Source organism: Nomia melanderi, chromosome 3 (assembly GCF_051020985.1).
Source record: "Nomia melanderi isolate GNS246 chromosome 3, iyNomMela1, whole genome shotgun sequence".
Taxonomy (NCBI): Eukaryota; Metazoa; Arthropoda; class Insecta; order Hymenoptera; family Halictidae; genus Nomia; species Nomia melanderi.
The window spans coordinates 7488896-7512351 of NC_135001.1; the positions used below are offsets into that span (position 1 = coordinate 7488896).

The following is a 23456-nucleotide window of genomic DNA, read 5'->3' on the forward strand; positions in this document are numbered from 1 at the left end:
TAAATACGACGGGCTTAACCGTAATGCTCGGTGCCAGGGGAAAAGAAGATTGGAAAGGAAGCTCGATGATGACTGAACCTGCATCTCACGGGCGTTCGTTTCCTCGTTTTGTGGAATCCTTGCTCAAGTGACGGGGATTTCTGGAAGTTTCGAATAACATGAGAATGTTATTGAAACTTGTTTGAACATTTGAATATTTGAATATTTGAACTTTTGAACTTTTGAACCTTTGAATCTTTAAATTTTTGAATACTTGAATATTTGAACCTTTGAACTTTTGAACCTTTGAATCTTTAAATTTTTGAATCGTTGAATCTTTGAATGTTTGAATTTTCGAATTTCGGAGTTTTTAATTCTCCGAATATTCACCTTTCCTCTCTCACTCCAGCACTATATCATATCTCGAGGTCCAAGACGAACGAAACCAAGAAGAAAACAAGAGCAACACCTTTCGACAACATCACTAAGTCTACGCTAAACACAAGAAAAGTGACAAAAATGTAACACAAAATTCCACAGAGGTGCGTGCAGTAAAAATAGAAAGCATACAGGAATACAAGCGATAGGACAAACAGATACACAGAAACCATAAATGAACGGTAAAAAAAAAAATAAAGAACACATGAAAATAGAAACGATCAAATTGGAAAACTAGAAAGCATAGAGCAGTGCAAACGATAACGTAACCCGAATCGAGTTACTTTCTACACGCTCGACAGCGAACGAATCGGATTCTTCGACGAGCGAACTCACTGTCACGAGTAACCTCTTTTTCGTTCAGGGGGTCGAAACGGAGAGATCGTGTTCTAGATTATGTACCTCGGCGCGCGGTTCGAGAGGAAAACGCGGAATTCGGCGGTGGCACTCGGTCGCGGGTTGAACGGGTCGCCATGTCTCGTAACTAAAGACATGGGGCGGCAACGGCGGGTGAAAACGGCGAGTAGGAGACGAGTCGTGTTCCGCAGCTCGGCTCAAACCGACCGAGACTGACCGGCCGACGGCCGCCGGTGTATTGCGTATCGAAAGGCTAAAGTTTTCGTGTTAACGAACAACCGCTGGCCGCGGAATCGATTCGGACAGGCCGCGCGATAAATCGACTCGAAGGACAAGCGGAAGTTTCGCCGGTAATTTTATGCAGACACGGCCGTCGCGACGCGTACCCGTTTCACTTCCACCCGAGGGGTGGTAAACCGAGCCGCGCGACCGTGCATAATGCCCATTGTTCGCCGGATCGTTTGCCATTTTTACGGATACTCCATCGGACACCTCAACGGTTTCGTCTCCGTGCCACGCGTAAATATACTTTCCAATGCTGCACTTGCGGATATTGGATCGACAAAACGCTGAATTCACGCAAGAAACAAAAGTAAAGGCAAAGGGTCACTAAAATTCGGATAACTTTAGATAATACGAGTGGAAGATATAAAGGAACTGAGATTAGGACAAAGTTCGGAAATGAAAATAAATTAGATTAACACTAAATGGGGTAGTAAGTTGAGGAATAGTGCCTTTTGTAAATATTATTCAGTAGAAGTTTATACTAATTTTGACTGATACAATTGTAGACATATCGTAATTTTCTGTTTTCGAAGATCTCATTTTTAATATCCGTATGTGTGAACAGCTATTCTGTTAGGAATAATAATAGGATGCAATGTGCAATAAACGGTCGTGAATTTAGCATTAAAGGTAAGAAAATAATTCAACAATAAAGTTAAAATTTGTCATTGGCAAAGATTTACGATCGCCCCTTTGACGTCACTATTGATCTAACCACTCGGATAGTTGCATAATTTATGATCGTAAAGCATGATATATGAAAAATGGAGATACTTATCAATCACGTTGTTGAAGGTTAACGCAACCACAAATTTTCTATCCGTTTTAATAATCTAACGGCACAGAATGATAGCAAAATTACGATAAGCCAACACAGAGCTGTCCGATTCTACAACGAGCATGGTTCAAGATTGAATTCCTCGTGTTTGCTTCAACGTAGAGGCATAATTAAAAAGTAACGTGCCATTAGCTCTCCGTATTCATGTTAATTACAGATCAATTCTTTTGTACTGCTAAAATGATCGTAATCTTGCTTCCACGATTGTTATTCATCGAACGAAATCGAATAGAGCTTGTCATCCAATTACCACAGAAAATTCACTTGTAATTTGATCGTCTCGTTCGTACGCTATCACGAACACGACACGAAATCAACGCATCCTTTCTACATCCTCCGTCAGTGGGATCGAATCGAAAAGCAACCAGCAAAATTGCTTTCCCTTTTGATTCCCGCGAAAGAGAACAGCCGAGTGGTTTACTTCGTCGTTTATCTTCGTTCTCAGTCGACCGAAAACCACGAATTATTTTCGTAAGCACGGCATTGCACGGCGCGCCCTGGGGGGGTAGCGAGACCTAATTGCACAAAAGCGTCGCTCCCGGCCGTGAGTCACGTAACGCGTGTCTCACGACCGCGCACGTGTATCGTGATAACACTCCGTCTGCCCGCAGCTGAAAAGAAGAAAAAAGAGTGCCTTTTGTGCTCCCGAAGAGAATTTCTCTACTCCTTCAAGCGGCGGTTCCGCCGACGCAGTTCGGAAGAATCCCGCGTAAACTTCTTCCACTCATCCCCCTTCTGCCGCTCCCTTTTTTAATATGTTCACGACTACGGTCACATTTGAGATACTCTTACCGCGGACCGTGCTTCTCTTCTAATTGTTTCATGCGATGTGTTATTCGTATCATTTTTAACCTTTAACTACTCGCGCCCTGAATTTTCACCACCTGTATCAATGTGTGACTAAGTACATATACTATTGTATTGAAACAAGAAAATACATCATCTTGATGAATTACGCTATTTATTAGGAATATAACCATGAATGAGTATAATAATTGATAATTTCTTGGAATATTGGTGTACTTTTTACACCAGCACGGGTAGTTAAAGGTTAAACATTTAGAAGACAGTAAATGAACCGAACAAAGCATTTTACGTGAGTGTCATATATGTGTGATATTTTGATATACCGGAGCTATTCACATATATATATATATATAACGCTGGACTCTCTAAACGAATCTGTGACACACATACGTAACGTGTGGTTGTGAACGTGTTAACCCTTTGCACTCGGAAGTTTCTCACTAGAAATATATAATATCTTTTGACGAGACGAATACGATATTCTTTGAAACTAGCTCGAAGGGAAATCACAAGTGCATTGAGGAACAAAGCTATTTTATTCCAATATTTCACGCGTGGAGGCATTATACAAAATTCAATATTAACACATTGTTGCCCGGTAATGTTACACAATAGGTATCCTACGTCACCGGTTATCATTCCGTAATTGAATATGAAACTGGAACAATCTAAGTAAAGTTCAATATACTTCGTTTATATATAATGAATTGAAATGAAACTTCGGACATATGTTTTAGATAACTTCGAATATTTTGCTTTTGCAATATTCTATATTGCCCTGCGTTTCAACAATTGAAATAGCGGATGCAACGTTTAGACATGAAAGGACGAGTTAACTCGTGATCGGTCAACAATGTGTTAAATATCAGATTTTATAGTTTTACTGCGCCAAATCGAGTGGTGACTGAGAGTCACCTCCCGAGTGCAAAGGGTTAACTTGTTGATTGTGGAGTTTAGTTTCTAAATTCGCTGATTTTGCGCGTAGTATAATTAAATAATGAAGTATGTGTGTGTATGTGAATTACGTTTATTTGAAAAAATAAAGAATTCATTAATTCATTTCAGTAAGGAATTTGTATTATTGCGAGCTTTAATATGGCGTGTACACTCGCCAAACGCAGTTAAGTGATTAACCTTTGTGCTCCGAGATGGCAAGAGTTCTGTTCGGTGGAAAAATTCTGAAATTCGTTTCAAGGACTGGTCTAATCCTGCTGGAATTTTGTACTTAAACAAAGGTGAAACAGTGATAACAGGATGCTTAACAGTATTTATTTGACTTTCGGAGGATCGACTGGTAAACTGATAATGGTATCCGATGAGTAACAATCTTACGAAATTCGCGCCCGGTATACTTAAGATTGGAATTTGGAATGTTCTACAGAATCTGGAATCTTTTGCAAATTCTCGGTTTGCGACTACAAGTCTTTTTACCCATGTTTTCTATTCGTTCTCCTAAACGTTACTCAGTCGTCTTCGATTTTTTAAACATCTTTAGTATCACAGACCCACTTTCTCGTCACTATCCTCAATTAACACGTTAAACGCCAAGCCTATTTTGTCTTCCTCTCCATATACGTTGCGATAAGTTTTTATATTTGCGGTGCCTATACATAAAGCTCGCGATAAGGTTACATGTATATATTTATGTGCGCACTATGTACTTATCTTATCGTAATTTGTACATTAATATTTATTAATTGCCAGACACCGGTGACTGTCGTGACACTTGTATCAATACAATCTATAAGCTAAAATTGCATTAACATCCCCTCAGCTTTTCCTATTGCAAAAACAAAGCGAAACCGCAAAAAGCAGCGACTTAAAACACCCAGAATCAACGCAATCGAATCAACCCCCATCATTCTCAACATTCCCTTGCCATGATATCAGCCCATGAGCCAAGAAAAAGAAATTAATAATGCGAGAATACGTCCGGCGCAAATATTAACGTGTCTCGAAGGGGTTAATCAGGGTCTGCAACAAACTACGTCGAAGGTCTAACCCTCCCTCGGAGGGTGAGAGTGGCGCGCACACCTTGGCCCTGTTCGTCCAGCTTCGTCCTAGTTCCACGTCAGTGGTCGGCCATATCCCGCTTTTGTCCTGCCTAGGCTAGGCGGCTCGCGCGGCGTGCGCCGCCCGCGGCGCTCACGGGGGTGGCGACGTCGTCGTCGCCGTCGTCGTCGTCGTCGTCGTCGTCGTCGTCGTCGTCGTGGCCGTCGTCGCGTCGCGTCGCGTCGCGTGGATCGCGTGCGGCGTAGCCAGGCAACGCGCATAATATGACTACCTGGCGGTAATAGTGCGAGGCGAAACGGTTCCCGGAGCGGATCGCACCGATTCGAGGGACGTTTTTCTCGGGGCCCGGTATCTGGCGGAACAACCTTCCACGACGATCCTCATCATCGCACGAGCCGGCATACGCCGATGGAGAACAAGGGGAATCGGTGAACGCCGCGACCGGAAGCCCACGAGTAAAAGGGAAAGGGAAAAGCCCGTGGAAACGCGCGTACGTACAACGCAGACAATTCCAGGGGGGGAAGCTCGATGAATGAATATCCGTGGGGAATGAATGGACCGGTTTCCGAAACAGGGATGACGCGTGCGATCGTCGTGTCGCGACTCGGGAGTTACGTCGACCGTTTTTCTTTTGTTTCTATACTTTTTAGAAAGTGTTTCTGATTGTTCAAGAGGACAGAGGGTTTTCGATTTGATGACGTAGGACTGATGACAAGGGAGTATTATGCTTGAGGAACTGGTTTGTTCATCGGCGTGTTAGGGCAGGAAATTGATTAGAGAAGAAAGTATGTTCTTTTTGTAAGAATAGAATGGTTCGATCGCTTTCGTTGCGGTGATCGGGTAGTTTATATGACTGCTCAGGCTTTGGAAAAGAATTTTCGAGGATGTGGTGATTCGAACGAGTGGATGGGGTGAGTTGGGAATGGGTAGATGGTTTTATTGTTTTTCATTGTGACGTCGAGCGGCTGAGATGTTTCTTTTGGCCGCTCTGTGGGACACGAGTAACGCGTACACATCGGGAATGATGACTTGATGAATGATGCATCGATTTGAAAGTGTGCACGGAGTGCCAAGGGCGCGAGTACAGGTGTGTAAATAATTAAGGGTTGTCCACTAAGTTGCCGCTCGATAAATCGTGCAATGTTTTCTGAATACTCGATTAAATTGTACGACTTGGTAAGCGGGTAATCGGAGCTCGCTGATTGCAAGGTTCTCGAATAACTTGGGCTCGTTAAGAATTGAAGGAATCGATTGCCAATTAAATTATACCGTTTCTCAGTGGATTATCGACCGCCGCGAATAATAATATTAGAATATTAATGGCTGGAAAACGATCCCTTGCGAATAATGCAGATTCGTTAAAGACTTGAGCTCGCTTGATATTTAAATGTCAACGAATTTCTCCAACGTTCTCTCCGCGGGGCTGAAAGTTTCGTCAATCGAGTAGGCTCGGCTATGAATCGATCGTGTGCCCCGCGAAGGCCGAAACAAATGGCGCAAGAACTATAGGGAGCCTCTTTTCACTGGAATATCCACCTCGCGGCGCGTACATAAAACAGTTTCGCTCTTCTCCTGGATCGATCTTTGCAAAATACGCGTGTCCCGTCGATCGCGTTACCGTCGATGGTCGAAACGTACAATTTCGCTCCGTGAGAGTGGTGAAATCGATTTGCGAAGGGAATAAAAAAGAAAAAAATAAAAACAGTTCGCGTCAACATCGCGTGATATTAATCGCGATTAAACTCTGCGCTGCACACACCGTTACCATTTCATTTAATGAAATATGCATGGCGATCGGAATTCCGTTGAACGTAGATTTCATTCGAAGACCATAGAACAGAATATATTTAGAAAATAACTAATCAACGGCTGCGTTTGCTGATCCGGTTGCTGGAACGCGAATGAAACACTCGAGTGCTCGACGATCGAGAAGTCGAGAGGAATATCGGAAAATTGCTGAAACGAATCGCAAAGTATACTATCGTCGAAATCGCGACGGAACAACATCGCCGTTACTATTTTAATAGTATGTCAAGGAGTTGATTATGCATGCGAGTATCCAAGATCGTTTCCCACTGAACACACGCGAACGAAACTGGGACGTACCGCGTGTTTTAATATCCATGAAATTCTTTGCATTTAATCGCGGTTTCCATTCACCGATAGACACATTCCTTCGGTTTGTATCTATCTCCCGCGCCATCCTCTCTCTCAACGCTGTCGAGATGCATTCGCCACCCGACTATTTGCCTTGCGTCGCATCTGCATTCAATCGCGACGCTCACGCTCTATGTATTCGGTTTTCGTGGATTGGACATTTCTAAAAAAGGAGGAAAACAGCGAGGGGACAGAATGAAAATAGCCACGAGCTAAGAGTTACGTGTTCATTTCTCCCTGTCAAGATGCACTCGGTCCGATTGTTTATTTCCCACTACATCTGCATTCAATCGCGATACCCCTATAGCCGGCTTTCGTAAATTGGAAGCATCTAAAAAGGAGAAGGAACGCCAGGGAAACGGGCACGAACGAAGGAACGTCTGAGCGGATTTCTCTTTCGCGGAATTCGTTCGTCGCTAATGGTCCACATTTTATTATAAATTCGTTTAATTACAGTATCCCAATTATTTCTGCGTTTAGAGGATTTCTAAAAAGAAAGATAGAGACAAATTTGAATGCTGGAATTAAATCTTCGCCGAGATGTTCGGGTGTTAAAGTAAATTGATAAATATCTACAAATATTCGTTCGTTTCGAATGGCATTTTACGTTAGGAAAATATTTATTACTATATTTCGGAGGGTCCGTAGAATAACGTTTTATAAAAAAAAAGGTTTCATGAACATCGATAAGTGAAACACAATTCCAAAGTTGAAAATTTGAACCTTCTTTCAAGGTTGATTCTGTTAAAAACTCAAGATGGCAGGGAACAAAGTATTGCACATTTGAATTCACCGTAAAAAATGAAACTCTTCGAATTCAGTCGTATCAGTTGTTAATTCTTTTCACGAAAACGTTTCCTTGGCAGCGAACGGTTTGTAAATGGAAAAACTGCAAATTGCGCAGGTAGAGGGATGCGAAAGCGACGAGCGTTCCGAGCGAGGGAACCCAGGAGGATTGAATGTCGAATAACTCGATGCGAATTCGCCGGGGATGCATCGTGGATAGCGTCGATATAAGGAACACGGCGTCGCTCGCTTCTCGCAACGTTTGGAAACGTCGCAGGACGTGAATCCGCGAGCGAAAAGGTAAGGGGTGGCTCGCACGAGCATTAAGGGTGACTTCCGTACGAAGGACGTGATCGATAAAATGCAAGGTGAGCGGAAAAGGTCCCTGTCCGCCCCCTTTCGGGCTCACTCGTGTCCTAAAAACATTTCGCTACCCCTTCCTCGTTCTGTTCATCGTCGGAAGCTACCATTTCAACCCTTTGCCGGCATAAATTATTCTGTCACTCATCGGGCTATGTATTTCTAACTGGTAAGTTCCAAGTGAAGCAGCTTCCGATTATATTCGCGTAAACGAAAATTACGGGTATAATTTAATTACCATTTCGTGGCCAATAATCATCGATGCGTGACCTTCAACCTCATGCACTGAGGTGCCGCACACGTGTTATACGTATTCATAGTCTTGTTGCATTACATATTCCACATTGTTTTGAATTACGTCGCTCCATACAAAATTATTGAAAAACAGAATTAGCGTGTATAGTCGTGTAAAATGAGTTGCCGTCGCAAAGGGTTGATAGAGGTATTGTACAGAACTCTTTCGTGCTTCGATTGTCAAACATCAACATCGAACGATTGCTTTCTAGTTACTGTATCTTCCAATTTTAAAACGGTATATATTCGATTGGGGTATCGAATTTAAAATGGTAACAGTCCAATTCGTTTCTTTTCAACCCCCACCTCTCTTCTTTCCGATTGTTCCGGAAACAAATGAAGCACGGTTGAACAGAAACGACGAACCGTTGAAAGCCGAAAGATGCAACATCGATCGGAGATACGTTGATTACGGGGAAAAATGATGAAAAGTTGCAGGATGACGATCCGGAAAACAATCACGGTGCTAACCGCGGCGGAGCTCGCTGCCACGCACAAACGGAATGCAACCAACGTTGACGAGGACGTGGCCATCTTACCAGGATACAACGTTACCACGACGTCGAGCGGTACGGCGAGCAAGACGAGCAACTTCGAGACCGATTTGCATGGGAACGTTAACATTTTTCTCGGCGGGTGAGTGGCTATCGCGAGACTGTACATTTTCACGCGATCGTTCGATCACTAATGACCCCGTTCTAAAGAGAAACTTAAGTAGAATATTCTTTTCTAAAACAATTCGATCGAGCACAAGAATCTGTATAAACTTTTCAAACATAAGATCTTTCAAACAATAGAAACGAAATGGCAAGAGACTTGTGTACATTTTTGACAATTAGTTATTCATTAGTCAAAATGAAAAAGGTTCCAATAAACCATGATCTCGATTAAATACGATCCTCTAATCTCAACCGACGAGCGTCAAACCGACAAGGTTCCTCGGCTCTCCTTTCAAATGCCACGAATTTGGCACGTGTACCGCGAACTTTCGCGGTCGACTGTACAGCGATAAAGTTTATTCGAATCATCGGCGCTATAAACGTGGAAGCTTCCGCAGTGTAATCATAACTATACAACGGAATTGCGTGTGAATTCGCGTTGTCCGGGGAACAGCGGGTAGAAACGACGATCGAGGAAAATTCCGTTCAGATCGAAAGCAATCGCGACCGTCTTAAAATTCGTCGAATTCTACGTTGTATATAGGTATAGACGCGTTACAAAGGGTCTCGAGGACTTTCACACGGATGCGTAAACTTAGAGCTGACCGCCGAAGGTCGTAACATCGATCGCGAATTTACATTTCCACGGGGAAGAATTCGAATGAGTAAAAATCGAGTCGAGCCTCGCGGCGGTCGCCGATCATTCCGACGGATCGACGAAGTAAAACGGAGTTTGCATTCGATTCGACTGCGGCTGCTCGGGCTTCGCTGATTTACGCGCGCCGTGGATGCATAAACTTCCGCGATATGCTCGTAAATCGCGGTCGATACCGGGAATATCGATCGCGAATCGCGAGCCGCGAGCCTCTGCGAAACGTTTAGTCAAGCTCCGAACTCATCAGAATCGGTTTTCGTTTCTCTGTTCTCGATCGCGTTCCACGGAACTTCTTCGGATGACCTTTCTCGCGAAACAAACGATAAGATAACGCGGAGGCGATCGCCATTTTCTCTTTCGCAGAACGTGTTCGACGCGTCGTCGCATTCGGCGATTCGATAACAGGGATTGAACTCGATAACGGGGTCCCGGAAATAAGTGTTTCGCACTGTCGTACATTGATTCTGACTAAGACAGCTAGAAGAACCGAAAAAATGTTCGTAAGTGATACAAGTGCGTCGGTTTCGGATCGTATCCACTTGGGTTTTTTTTTAACCGATTTTATGTGGATCGTGTAACGGTTTTGTGTTCTGGTATTGTTATTTTACATTCTGGGTCGGGTTTTATGGTGTAGAACCGAATCCATAAGCAATTTGGAATAGGCAATTGTTGCGTTAAATAGAATGTGGAGATGTGGAGATCTAGAGATGTAGCGATGTATAAATATAGAGATATAGAGCAGTACAGCAATACAGCAATACAGCAATACAGCAATATAGCAAAATTGCAAAATAGCAAAATAGCAAAATAGCAAAATAGCAAAATAGCAGTACATAAATACGGAAATATAAAAATATAGAAAATTAAAAATCGATACAAAACTGAGAAGCAACAGTTGTAAAACCGAAGTCGATATAGGTCACAATCGACTGATGGTTATGAATAGTTTTTCGGCTCCCATAACTGTTTCAGGGATCAAAGCCAATATCATAACTGTTCGATCAGCCCGATATCGTCGTTCCTCAAAACTTAGCTCGAACTTCCAAAACTTTCCGAATTCTTTATTGGGCGAGCACAGTGCGCGAGCAGAGTTTCGGCAGTGCGGAGAGAGCCCGACGAGAGCTCTCGGACAACGCTCGAAAGCCGAAATTATGTAAGAAAATAAAGCGGAATGTTGGCAGTTCATCAAGTCGCTGCACAGAAACTCGCGCTTGTTACCGCTCTTACCTTTCGCTGCCGCCGCGCACGGGGATTCGGGAAATTCTAATTATTCCGAAGAAAATACGGGGAATTCCGGAGATTCCGGCGGAACCATGGAAAATTCCGTGGACCACACTTAAAATTAAGGAGCATCGATTCGCGAAGACTCGCGGGGCATTAGAAAATCCCGAGGGTTTCGTAAGAATTTCGAGTAAAACCGGATTTCCGGGATGAAACGCGCGAAGCATCGATAGATTCCGGAGTAATTGGAAAGAATGGAATCGCAAAGATTACACGGGCTATTAAAAATTCTGCATACTCCGATGGGCATCCAGAAAATAGTTCGGATTCTACAGTTAGAAGATTTCTGAGTCCACGATGATGTAGCGACAAAAAAGACACGAAGGATTCGAAGAATTCCGATAATTTTATGGAGATTCGATGCTTGAAAGATTAGATTTAGAGCAGTAGTTCTCAACTTCTTTTTTGCCCTCCTCCACCTAGACATCTCTAAAGTCCACGAAAGAGAAAAATGAATGAAGGAAAGGGCAGTTGAAGTACGGAGGAAGAAATCACTATAACATTGTTTAAAAAGGTAATAATACACAGTGATATGAAAAAGCAGCGAATCAAATTTCAAAGTACGTATTAGAAAACTGAGATGCAGAAATGTAAAATAATTTAAACAGAAATATTTCTGTGATAGTTTTATGATTTTATTTCAATGCAATAGAATAAAGCTATCCAATGAATTCAGAATATAATTTGAGCTCATTTCAGGATAAGTACATCAAAGTTAGTCAGATCCTTGTATATACACTACACTAGAACTACCGTACCGGTCAAAATGTCAGATTTTCGTTTTCTTATTTTTTAATTATTAATATTTTAAAAGTACTCAATATCCAAAATCATTTTGAAAACAAATAGTTCCACTTATATACTATAGCAAATCTCCAAAGAAACAAAAGAAAATATTTTATTACAATCTTTATGATTACATATGAACCACAGTAAATGCTCGGTAATCCCAGTGTCAGTGATTCGTTCTCAAATTATCCCCGTTAAAATTCGACTTGCCCTCCTGTGGGGCGTGTGCCACTCGTTGGGAATCACGGGCTCGGAGAGAATCGAGAAGCAGTTGTTTGTTCAATTGAGACGCTGTTGAATTAAGTCATTACACGAGACTCGAGAGATCGCTGATAATGTTCGCCGTTGGAAGAAAAGCGTTACAGGAAGCGGGCTCGTCACCGCGGTCATCGCAGGAACAACTGTGTTACGGTAAACGTAAGCCGTTAACACACGCGAACCCATAAATAACGACTACAAATCGCCGGTTCGCCTGACTCCATGCTAATTTCGAGACGCAACAATTACCTGGACAGACTACAGATCCGTGGGCACGTTCTGTCGTCCCCGAGTAGCATCTCGTGCCGGCGAGCTCTGCGCTGGCGGGTTCAAAGTAGACGGCGAAAGTTTCTCTCGGGACTGCGGTATTAAAAACAACATTCAAGAAAAAATAACACGAGCATTTCACGCGGCAAGCCTTTTAAATCTCGAATCTATATTCTCCTTCGACTACTTCGTACTCGTTTTATCGAAGAAAGAAAAATGCGAAGGAAAGAAGGACGGTATTACAAGTCATTAGCTGCGAACTTTAAAGTAACTTAACTTTCAATTTAAACGCTGCAAAATATCTTCAATCTCTCGACACTCAGCGCTGCCAAGGAAAGATGTATCTTAAACGCCACTACGAAAACAGCAAAGAAAGAGGATCTTTTAAAAATCGATTAACTTCCGGAATTATATTATTTTCGACAGCTCGTCGATCGTAGATCTCTCTGCACCAATGTTTGCCGTGTCACTTCCTCGTCGCGCGATTTATAAATTGAAGGAAAATCTCGCAAACTTTTCTATTTTCCGATGAATGCGAAAGCGGTTCGCGATCGGTTAGGTAACTCGCGGAAACAACGGACGGGGTAACGAAGAAAGGTCGGCCACGCGAACTTCCCGTTCGCCTCCCGCAAGAAAGCCGCGTGACTTTATGGACCTAAAACACCACCGGCGGATCGACGCTTAATAATCTTATGTGGAACGGTGTTGGCCTCGCGGTCGGTTGACGCGCGCTAAATATACGCCCCGGTCTCTCACCTATGCTCTGGATCGCAAGGCGCGCCGTCTGTTTCGCAGGGCGATGCTCGGCGGCGTGATTATGGTCGTCGCGTTGATGTGCTACTGCTGTCATAAGAGCATCAGGAAGAACCGGCCGCAGGAGTACCCGCAATACTGGAGGACGGAACCGGACGTCCACAGCCTGGAGGTTTTCACCACGGAAGCGCACGCCGCGGTGAGTCACGGTTGCTCGGAAACATGATTAAACGGGTGTCCATTTGATGGGCTTGCGTTACGTTTCATAAAGTTATAGAGAAACGTAAGAAGCACAAAGAACTTCAGCAATGAACACTAGAACTACCAGACAGGTCGAAATTGCCTATTTCTGAAGTTGCTTAACAGAGTTGTTGAAAAGATAAGAGATACTTCTCTAAGAGATTAATAAAGAAACTAAACTTAAAAATATGGAAACCGAATTAGAAGTGAATCGAAATTCGAACAGATGCACTTTTGAAGTTTATACAGAGAAAATTTATAAAATCGGTTTAACGGCCCAAACATAAAAAAAACAAGCTGCCTTTTCACTATTTATAGTCAACGATTGTTTTGACGTTTTTCTGTAACTTTTAGGAAATGTGACCTATGCCTGTTTCATGCTGATCAGTCAGTTACGTAAGGATTAGAGACTAATAGAAATCGAGGCAGAATTTATTGTTTCCCTTACTTTCTTAACTATGTAGTCATTCGAAGACACTAAGGTGGAAGTAGGTTAGAGCGCGTTACCTCATCGTATGCTAAGAAGTAGACCTGTAAATTAGCGCTTGTTGACCCCTACGATCAAATTATTCTGTTGCTGCTAGGATAGGATCAGCTCGAAGAATATCTCGTGCGATCCTTGTCCGTTAAGTAGAGTCCTTGTCATTACAGACAGCAACAGAGTGCAAACTAGACGATGCTAAAAATCGAGAGAAGTCCTTTCGTTCTTCCCGTTCGAGATCGTGTTACCTTCGCAGCTACAATTGTATGTTGAACTTGTATCTCCTCGTCTATCAACGTAAACCCGACACGCGTGCCTCCATTAAAATTCATCGAATAGAAGCGTTCGGAAACGATCGCGGAACAATTTACACGCAACTGGATGAGAGTTGTGTGTTCCCGCCCGACAAGAAGGAAGCGCGTTATTACGTGTAACGTGAACGTGGACGAAACCAGTTTGCCAGCGTTTCTAGCATACATCAATACCTACCCGTTCATCCCCGTATCGAATGTAAAGCGCTCGCGGCACACGGGAACGCGTCGACTTACCGGGCAACCGACTCTCCATGGGCCGCTATCAATTGCGGTAAAATCATTTGCGGTTGTAGGGAAAATCGGCGCGCCTAATCAAGGGGCTCCCTTTCACACTTAACTCGAACCTGGCACACTTATATATCCTCAGTTCGAAGCGATAGCGCTACCACTGCCTCCTTTAATAACTTCCGAACAAGATTTCCTTCGAGAACCATCAGCATTTAGGTGGACGACGCTCGGCGAGCAACGGCCGCGTGATTAGACCTCGGATAATTGAATTTATCACCTGCGCCGGGATCTCATTAGACCAGCGGCAAGTGAATGGTCGAGTGCCAAGCTACTATTAGCCTCGTTCTGGAATTCCTGACTTCTTCCACTGACTTCAGCCACTATCTTTTATGTATCTACTCCTTGCATACCGTGTCTCGCAGTTTAATCTTATTTCACGTGAGCTAAGCTTCAAACTGCGTCATTTTTTCCCGTAATTAGTACTCCTAATTGGTGGACTTAAACTATCTCTTGAGGATTAGTCAAATGAACTTAGGGTATTGCTTTTCTTCCATATTCGTCCGTGTCAGCACGAAAAATCAAGGGAAGACCTCGAGGAAATAGGATACAATCTCTACTAATTACAATCCCAATCTCAACACTGGGTTTACGGGATGCGTTTGTCGTTATTTGCTTTCTTTCAAGAAAAGAACCGTCCCTTTCATAGGTGAAAATAATCGAACCTCATCTGCTTTTAGTGTTGCGAGAGGCAATCAACCACGGAAGCGAACCGCGAGGACAGCGTGTACGGCGGCCAATCGTGTCCGATGACGCCTAGCTCGGGCCCAGGGCCACCGCCAACTTACGACAGCTTGATCTTCGATCATCGTAGCCTGCCGGCAAGCATCGAGAAGAAGTTGGACGGGCCGGACACGCCCGGCACCATCATCCCGGCGATGGTGTCCACGCTCCTCGGTCTGACGACGTCTACACCCGTGAGACCCGTCGCGGAACACGACCCACCGGAACAAGAGACACCTGGCGCCGACGAAGGCCTGCCATCCTATGAAACTGCGCTCAAACTGGACGCACACGGTTACGTCTAACTGTTGGAAGATCACTTGATGACTAGGCTAAGGATGACGAAGCTGATCGATCAGTTTTCATCTTTTCTTATCCAGTTTTCTGTTAGTTTTACTTTCAAACTCCCGACACTTTCAATCATTAATTTGCTGTTCGTCAATACGGTTACACGTAGCCAATCGAAAGTATAGAACTATAAACTAGAGAGATACCTCTTATCTTTGTGCCGTTCCACTGGACATCAAGTCATCTCCCAACTGTACACGAGCGTTTCATACGTTGCGTTTATTCTGCCGGAGTATGAATTATATATTTCATAGATAAGAAACTGGTGACGCGTAAACAGTACCCACTAGGTTCATATCGTAGCTGTAATAGCGTCAATTGATACAAGTATGTGAGAATGTAGTGATTAGAAGACATAGAATTCGACTGGAATCGTCAGAGCCTAGTGAGCATGGAGGTAACTTAGCAAAGCAACGAAAGAGGAGAAGTGGCACACAGACCACTAGTTACCATATCTATGGTGTATTTATCTCGTGTAGTCAGTTGCGTTGAAATATAGAGTTCATATTTCGTCACGTTCGTCAGACAACGAACTGAGAAGAAGTATGGAGGCAAACTGATGTTGATGCAAGTTCTATGAAATCTAGAAGTAAATGCATCGCAACATGTTTCAACGTGTGGAGGGATTGACAGAAATCGGCAGCGGTGTACCGAGCAACTTTACGATTCGAGGAATCGATTCTCGTCGGTGGTTTCTTTTATGTTGGGTCCTTACTACGAGGAACTAGCGAAAAGTTCACGAACTGATCGAACAGCGAATAATGTTCCGTAGAAAGACTGAAGCAGAGGTTGAAACGATTCCACAAACAAGTGTTCCAAATTTATGAATCGGTTCTACGTTCTACAACTGTTATCCTCGGTCCTGAATCAATTGCCACAATATAGAATCAAAACGTAGTTGGCTTAGAACAGAAAAATAACGGCTGTGGAACGGATAGCAAACGAGTATTGTTTCAAGAACCGAAACCGGTATTGTATTTTAACCTTTGCTTTTTCCGATCACCGTAACTGCTTATTATCTGCATGCGAGCTGTTCGTTAGCTCCAGTGTATAGTACTCCGATAAAAAGTATTAACGCTAGAGACACAAAAAAGCAGGTCTAATTTGTCAGGATGAAAAGTCATTTTCTCGTTTTCGCCTTTAGCAAAGCGAAATTATGTGAACAAGAGACATATCGAAGGAACTTTCTTGTCCATATGTCACAAGTGGCGACTTTTCGTCAACGTACGATAGACTAAGCTGTTTTCGCTTGTAAACTGTTCCTGAACAGCTATTTATGAACAACTATTCCGCAACAGTGTGGACCCAGAATTACGATGGAGTGGGTGAGAATAGGAACGGATACGCGATCGGTATCCTGAACCTGTAGTTCGTTTCCTCGAACGAATTCTGTGACGCAGAAGAGACTTTGCTATCACCGTCCGAGGAAGGAATTTCCAATCTCTCTCCTCCCGTTCCTCTGCTTGGGCCGAAGAATCTCGTCCAGTTAACCGGGTAGACGAGTCCGGTCCTCGTCTCACACGGGACTTCATCTGCGAACGGATTTTGTGCATGTTCCTTTTTCCATCCAACGGATCGCTCTCCCGTTAAGTTGCATCTTGATTCGTTCGCGTTAGTATGAAGTACAGTAATACTCCGATTAACAGGCAACGTATGATCTCAGAACACAAAGCGTGAAATGAGGTCATCCTAACATATACATACTAATGTACCAATAACCAACCCGTTAAGGTTATACGAATATAAATATTTAATATAAGTTTAGCATTTACTTAATATTAGTACAAGGTTTGTTATTGGTACGTTTACCTTAGGCTGTACTTTAAGTTTAAGTTACTTTTGTATCGACTGAATTCTAATGACAAGTTTCTAATAACAACCGCGTTATGTAGAGTCACGGAGTATTTACAGCTGACTTGGGACTTGGAAGAGAACGGCGTTATATCGAAGCAACGCTAATTGGAGTAGCGTTAAGAGATGTCTTACCGTACTGTACATTCGATTTTTGTTTCTTTTTGGCGTGGAACGATTGAAGTACGTTATCACGGTGCTTCGCAGAATTTGTATCTCGGTTAGGAAGCTCTGCGAAATACGTTACAGTTGTTCCGAAAAACTGAAGGACTTTGGAAGTCTTGTATCGATGAAGTGTACTTGTAAATTGTAGGTCGTTACGTGCATTAGCGTGGATCATGATGAAGCGTTCTGCAAGAATTACCGGCCTCGAAATGTAAACAGTTTCAAGAAGGCTGACAGTGTCGAATGAAAATTCGCGAAATCGACGATAGTTTGAATCGCTGTAAATGATTGTAGCTTTCGAGGAGATTTGCTGCAATTTCTGATTGCGTTGAGGAGGAATTTATCGCGAGCTGGCTTTCGCTGTAATCGACGAGGGATTCTGAACACTTGAAACGTCCACATGATCGTTCGTAATCGTAAAATCAGCTAGTTAACGGGTTAAAGGAATATCGCTGTGGTTGATAGACAGTAGAGTTGCTCGTTACGAACAGAGGATTTTTGAAATTTTTCAAAAATCTCAATTTCTCCCGAGAACAATTAAGTTCATCGCGGCACGATATAAAAGAACTGATATAAACATAATGCAAGCATTATCTCGAACGCTTTATTGTCGATGAAAATTGCCGAGATTCCGTTTAAATGGCCAAGATTAAATGAGCTATCGGTCGTTACGATAGAAAATCTTGATTAATGATTCATGGGTAATTGATCCGAACTCGATAATCTCGAGGAATCAGTTGACGCTGGAATTACCAGGCATTTGATACGACTGTTGTATGTTTATCTTCTCAGAATTATAAAAACACATAATCCTGAGTGTCTACTGATATTCATTACGCCTAAGTAGAATCATTCATTTCGAAAATAATGTTGGATATTTACAATTCGCGTAACATCGGTGGTCGCAAAGTAAGAAGAATATTGAAATCAGTCATTTTGTTTGATGGTTCTAGCGTCAAATTGGTTCGCGGTTAGGTCCAAGGCTGATTTGTCGAGCGTTCTCACCGATCGCATTGTATATTTGTGTAAATAAATGTGTCGGACGTAGCGGCATAAACGCGTCGACGATTTCTCGATTGCCGCCTCTTCTCGATTTCATATTTTCAATTACTTTTCCCCGTCCCCCGTCACTCAAACGAATGAAAATCAGAGATCTTAACCTTCGGACGGTGAAGGCCATTTCCAGCGGTCCTCGGCTGCCTCGTTGATCAGCTTAAAGACCACTTTAGGCAGTCCCTGAATCACTGATTCGTTTAGCGGCCGCTCGTGAACCTAATCGCGTGTCGCAAATCCGTCTGGCGTACTCGTAACGGGTGTAATTGTTTAACCGATCCAGCCGGAAAGATAAATATCCCGTTAACACCGTTTTCTGGTTTATTTCACCCTGAAACGAACCATTCCCCCGCGTTCTAAGAATTTAAAAGCGATCAACGGGTGTACCGTTCCGTGCAAATTGTCCCTGGTTACGTCGAACCATGCGCGATTTCCGTTTTCCTCATTTTTCGTCGATTCAGGATGCCCGGAGATCGAAACTGATTAATTTTACACGCGTTGAATTATTATTAACCACTCGAGTCACCTCGCGACTAAAAAAAAGTTCATCAGAGGAAAAAGTTTCGAGTTCATTGGAAGTGTACGATCGAAGCAGGAGTTCTCAACCTGGAAATTCCACATCAATTTTCGGAATTTCAATAATCGGTACTTCGACACACGTGTGACACGGTTACCGAAAGCAATGATATTTTATCGAATGCATAGGAATTTAACACTAAACGTACCGCGACCGATTAAATGATCGGTATTAAAATTTGATTAAACATTCTTTTTAGTTCTTTCGTCCATTTCACTCTATCTCAATTCTTATGTTACCATTAATCAGTTCTTTCAATTCTTCTGTTTCCTTTTACTTCTGCTTTCACTAAGAAAAATTGATTGTTTACCTTATTCACCTTTGTTTTATAACCAATTGACTAGCTACGGTAGGAATAGGTATGTACAATACAAAGTGTTAGTATTGTTAAGTTTAGTATTAAGGTAAATCCAGAACCATTTTGAAATATCGATAACGAAGAAGTTATATCTCGTTTACTAAATTTTGCCCTCGCCGGGTCGACTGAAGTTTGCAAGATCTTTCAAGTGTAGAATTTTCGAAAAGGAGTTTCGTATCCATAGCGTCGAAACTTTGAAAGACAAAATGAACTGCGAGTTACTGTAAATTTCTGGAATACGAAGGAGTTGGACCAGAAATGCTCAGCGAACTCGAGACGAAGGAATGAAGTAAGACTCACAAAGCATCGTAACGAATTCATTGTAATTTACATAAATAGATAATCGAAGTTGTTTTCAGCAGACAATAAGTATATGGTATTCGACAGCTTAATTGGCGGTCGATCAGGGAATTCTTAAAAAAGCGTCGATACCACAGAAGAACGCAATTAAAGAAACACAATGTAGCCGATTCGACGAGATAATTGAGTTATTTATTTTGTCCGAAGCAGGCGTTCGGGCACTAATCTGGCTGAGATACGCTGGTCAAGCTCGATGATCGACTAAACAGCCCATAATAATTACAGTAACGAGCATGTAAATTGCCTCTTTAATGCTGTTGTTGATTACTAATCGACCAACAGATTGGAAATATTTTTCCTTCCTCTGCGATACATATTTGTTAACCCGTCTGTTCGATAATAACCGTCGAACTTCACATTGGAGCACACCGATAGCACCATTATCTGGCAGCTGAAATTTCATGTAAGACAAATGGACGATCGGGTTATCGAAAAGCGGTATACGAACATCGCTCATTATGGAAAAAATTCTGATAAAACATTATCCGCGAAATTTGCAAACGCGAAAGATAACGACGGTTCATATACTTGTTTTGTCGATTGCCTTTCCACACATAAAGACGCGTGAACTATGTTTAACACGTTCCTAATCGTTCCTCTTTTTCAAGGATCGTGCAAGTCGACTGGAAGAAAGTAGGAAAATTGTTATGGCTACAATTTTATTTACTATACAAGTAACAGGTTCTGATAAAAACCTTTAATGAAAATCAAGTGAGAAATCGTTTAACACTATAACTACCATATTCGTTAAAATCACTGTTTTTTAAATTTCCCATTTTATAATCACCAAATTATAGAGATGTTTACATTCAGTACCATTTTGATCAATGCACAAGAAGTTGGAAAGATACACTTTTATCGTTTTTATAAAAAGCTGCAGATCGTTTGAAATGCTCGATGGTTCGAGTGCGAAGAAATAGTTTTCGGAAATGTAACCTGTTTACGAGGAGCCGGCAGATTTCAAGCTGAAGCTCGTCAAACTTCCTAATCGAGAGCGAAAAAGTTCACCGGTCGGCGTTATAATAATTTTCCACCTGCTCTGCTGGAAAAAGGGGCCGGAACTTTTCGAACGACCCTCGTAAATGGTTTAACGATCCACGAGCGAAACTCTAGCAAAACTAGATCACCGGCCGATCCGCGCCATGCTAACAAGTTGTAAGTATGTATTTCCATGCGCTCGAAAATCGTGAAGCACTGAAGCAAGTCGTACTCAACTTTATCCGACACATCTACGAGAATGCGAGGGGATGACAGGGTTTTAAGAAGCAATCACGAACTGCAACAACGATTTCTTAATGCCTTGTGTTGAAACATGTTTTGTAATCACATTTTTCTTTAACCCGAATCCGTACTTTCATCTTTTTCCTTTTTCTTCACTAGTACATCAATTATTTTGATATATATATATATATATGAATTAAAGAAAAATAAGAAACGTTGGGAACAAGAAAAGTTGGGATTCCCAACTTTATATTTTCTAACACCAAAACTATTAACCTCTGTTAATTAATGGATAACCAGTAATGATGACATGCGGGATTTATCCTGAAGATTACTGGCTGAATTTAATTGAAAGCAGTTAAAGCGAAAGGCTGTTTTGAGACTGTATTTAATCTACCTTAATTAATATCGGAATTTTTTTATGACTATCTTAATCGCTTAACACTAAACGTACCAATACCGGTCAAATGATCGTTTTCAAAATTTGATTATTTACTTCTCAACTATGAACGATACAACTACTCTAAAGTATAATTATTGATAACAGAAGAATAATATTTCATTTGAATTCGGAAAAGTTCAATAATATTTGGGCTTGTTAAATTCTCTTTACAATCTTCACTACAAGTATGATACGTTGTAGGGCAAGCGGTTAATAATCAGTTTTTCAATTTTGGTTTTCCCTTCTGTTTATGTTTCCAATAACAAAAATTCATTGTCTAACTTGTCTGTCTTTATTTTATAATTAGATGTTTAAGTAGCTACGGTAAGATATACAATGTAACGGTATGTTTAGTGTTAAAGTTAAGAAAGAAACTCGAAATACTTCGGATGAGATGCTAGGAAGGCTCCAAAATTCCGGCCGAAAGTTCCACGTTACGCGAGCATTTCGTGTATCAACAAGTGTCGCCTAACCGTGGCTCGTTAACCTGATATGCAAACAATTGTAACACCGCGGTGTTGTGCAATAAAACGTCGATAATGGTTCGCCGTTATCGCGAAAGCGCGTTCTCCTCTGGCAACACGATAGCGACAATTATTACCTTGCGCCTAAAAAGGGTTAATCATTTTAGACGGGGACTCACACGTGTATCTAAACGATCTCGACTTAGCTCGAGTCTGCTCCAGTTAATTACTTCGACCTAAGTAATTCCGTGTCGCGCGCGAGAAAGGAGGACGATCCGAGATAAACAAAGTACACGCAAGAACACAAACGTGAACGGGTCGTGGGCAACCCACGCGCGTAACCTTTGAACCCCAGAAAAATTTGTCAGTGTTTTCGCAATATCTTTTGGTAGAATACTGAATATACAATTAGCACCGACCCAATTGTCATATTTTTGTAAGATAATCGACGTATCATGTAGAACTAATCGACAATGAAAATTTTACCAAAAAATATTTTTTGTACATTTTTCCGTGAGATTGATCAATTTCAAATGAAATGAAATTTCAAATCTCGAAGAATATACTGATGTACCTTCTATACAAAAATTATAAACAGGTCACTTAATATCTTAGCGTTAATTAAACCATAGATTCTATTACATAACAATAGTACACGAATAAATAATTAGAACCACGTCATTTTAATATTTCGTGTCTAATTACATTACATAAAATATGAAATTGATTATTGAATTTTATGATTTTACTGTGTCATAACAAATGCCTCAATCAAACAACACGCCTCTCGCGTGCATAGAGCTAATATCACCACTGCAACCGTATTGGACTGTTCTATGTAAAAAGTTATTTCGCTTTCACTTAAACGTGTGTTCAGCAGTGCAAAAGTATTCGAATATTTGTTCACCGCGGTGTACGTGGTCAAGGGACCCCGAAGATTGAAGCCCGCGGCCCACGCTTGCGGTATATTCCGTCGCTCGCGATAAACAGGAACGTAAGCGTGTTTCGATTAATTGACCTTGCGTAAATGGTGCCACCGGCTGAGTTATTATCCGCGTCGGCCAGCCCCGCCGACAGGATGATCGTGTGTTTTTACAACGTCATCGGATTTAAGGCCCGCTCGTTTGCTCGCTTGCTCGCTTGCTCGCACGCTGTAAGAGGAGACCCGTCGCGTGTGCGCGCTTCAAAGACTTCTGTCTCGTTACCCCCGTTTCGCTCCCTTTCGCCATTAATGGGATATTTTCAATCGAGCCGGCTTCCCGCCTACTACTTGCACTTTGCAGCTGACTGCGCGGAAACGGACCTATTTTTTGAAAAATTATTATCTTTACGGCGGCGATCGTTATTCGTTGACACGCTATGCTAACAAGGAAAGTTATCGAACCAAGAAATTCAAAAATTTATGAGACTGCGCGCAAGTAGAGTATGTCACGCCTAATTGAAGAAAAATGCAAATTTTTCTTTGCCATGGATTATCTTGAGAACAGTGCTAGCGAAAAAAGTTTCAACAAAAAATACATTGTCCTTTCACGTCTATGAAATTGCAGAATAAGATGTTTCAAAAAGTATTCTTTCTTCTTTTATATTATTCCTTTTTT

The 23456-nt window shown here is 42.0% G+C and overlaps 2 protein-coding genes across 12 annotated transcripts in view; one reads left to right on the top strand and one right to left on the bottom strand.

Moving 5' to 3' along the window:
- The window catches only part of fdl (fused lobes), a 49809-nt gene that overhangs the window by 15751 nt on the left and 10602 nt on the right, over positions 1-23456 (bottom strand). For 2 of the 9 annotated variants that reach the window (XM_076365891.1, XM_076365890.1), the window contains exon 1: positions 820-996. The exons of 3 other annotated variants lie outside the window; for them this stretch is intronic. In XM_076365891.1, the coding sequence (XP_076222006.1) occupies positions 820-911 (92 nt within the window). In that variant the 5' untranslated portion in view covers positions 912-996. Of the gene's footprint in view, positions 1-819; positions 997-12205; positions 12579-12979; positions 13124-23456 lie in introns of those variants that run through there. 4 more of the 9 variants (XM_076365893.1, XM_076365892.1, XM_076365896.1 and 1 more) reach the window with 4 other exon arrangements.
- s-cup (spermiogenesis-related protein stanley-cup) lies at positions 4810-18401 on the top strand. 3 transcript variants are annotated; one of them, XM_076365910.1, is made up of 5 exons: positions 4810-5207; positions 7779-7960; positions 8753-8950; positions 13019-13175; positions 14977-18401. In XM_076365910.1, the coding sequence occupies exons 3-5, from the start codon at positions 8754-8756 to the stop codon at positions 15322-15324; spliced, it is 702 nt and encodes a 233-aa protein (XP_076222025.1). In that variant the 5' UTR covers positions 4810-5207; positions 7779-7960; position 8753; the 3' UTR covers positions 15325-18401. The 3 variants fall into 3 exon arrangements, with proteins under 3 accessions (XP_076222025.1, XP_076222023.1, XP_076222024.1); XM_076365908.1 differs by having other exon boundaries at positions 4814-5207; positions 8747-8950; XM_076365909.1 differs by having other exon boundaries at positions 4814-5207; positions 7783-7960; positions 8747-8950.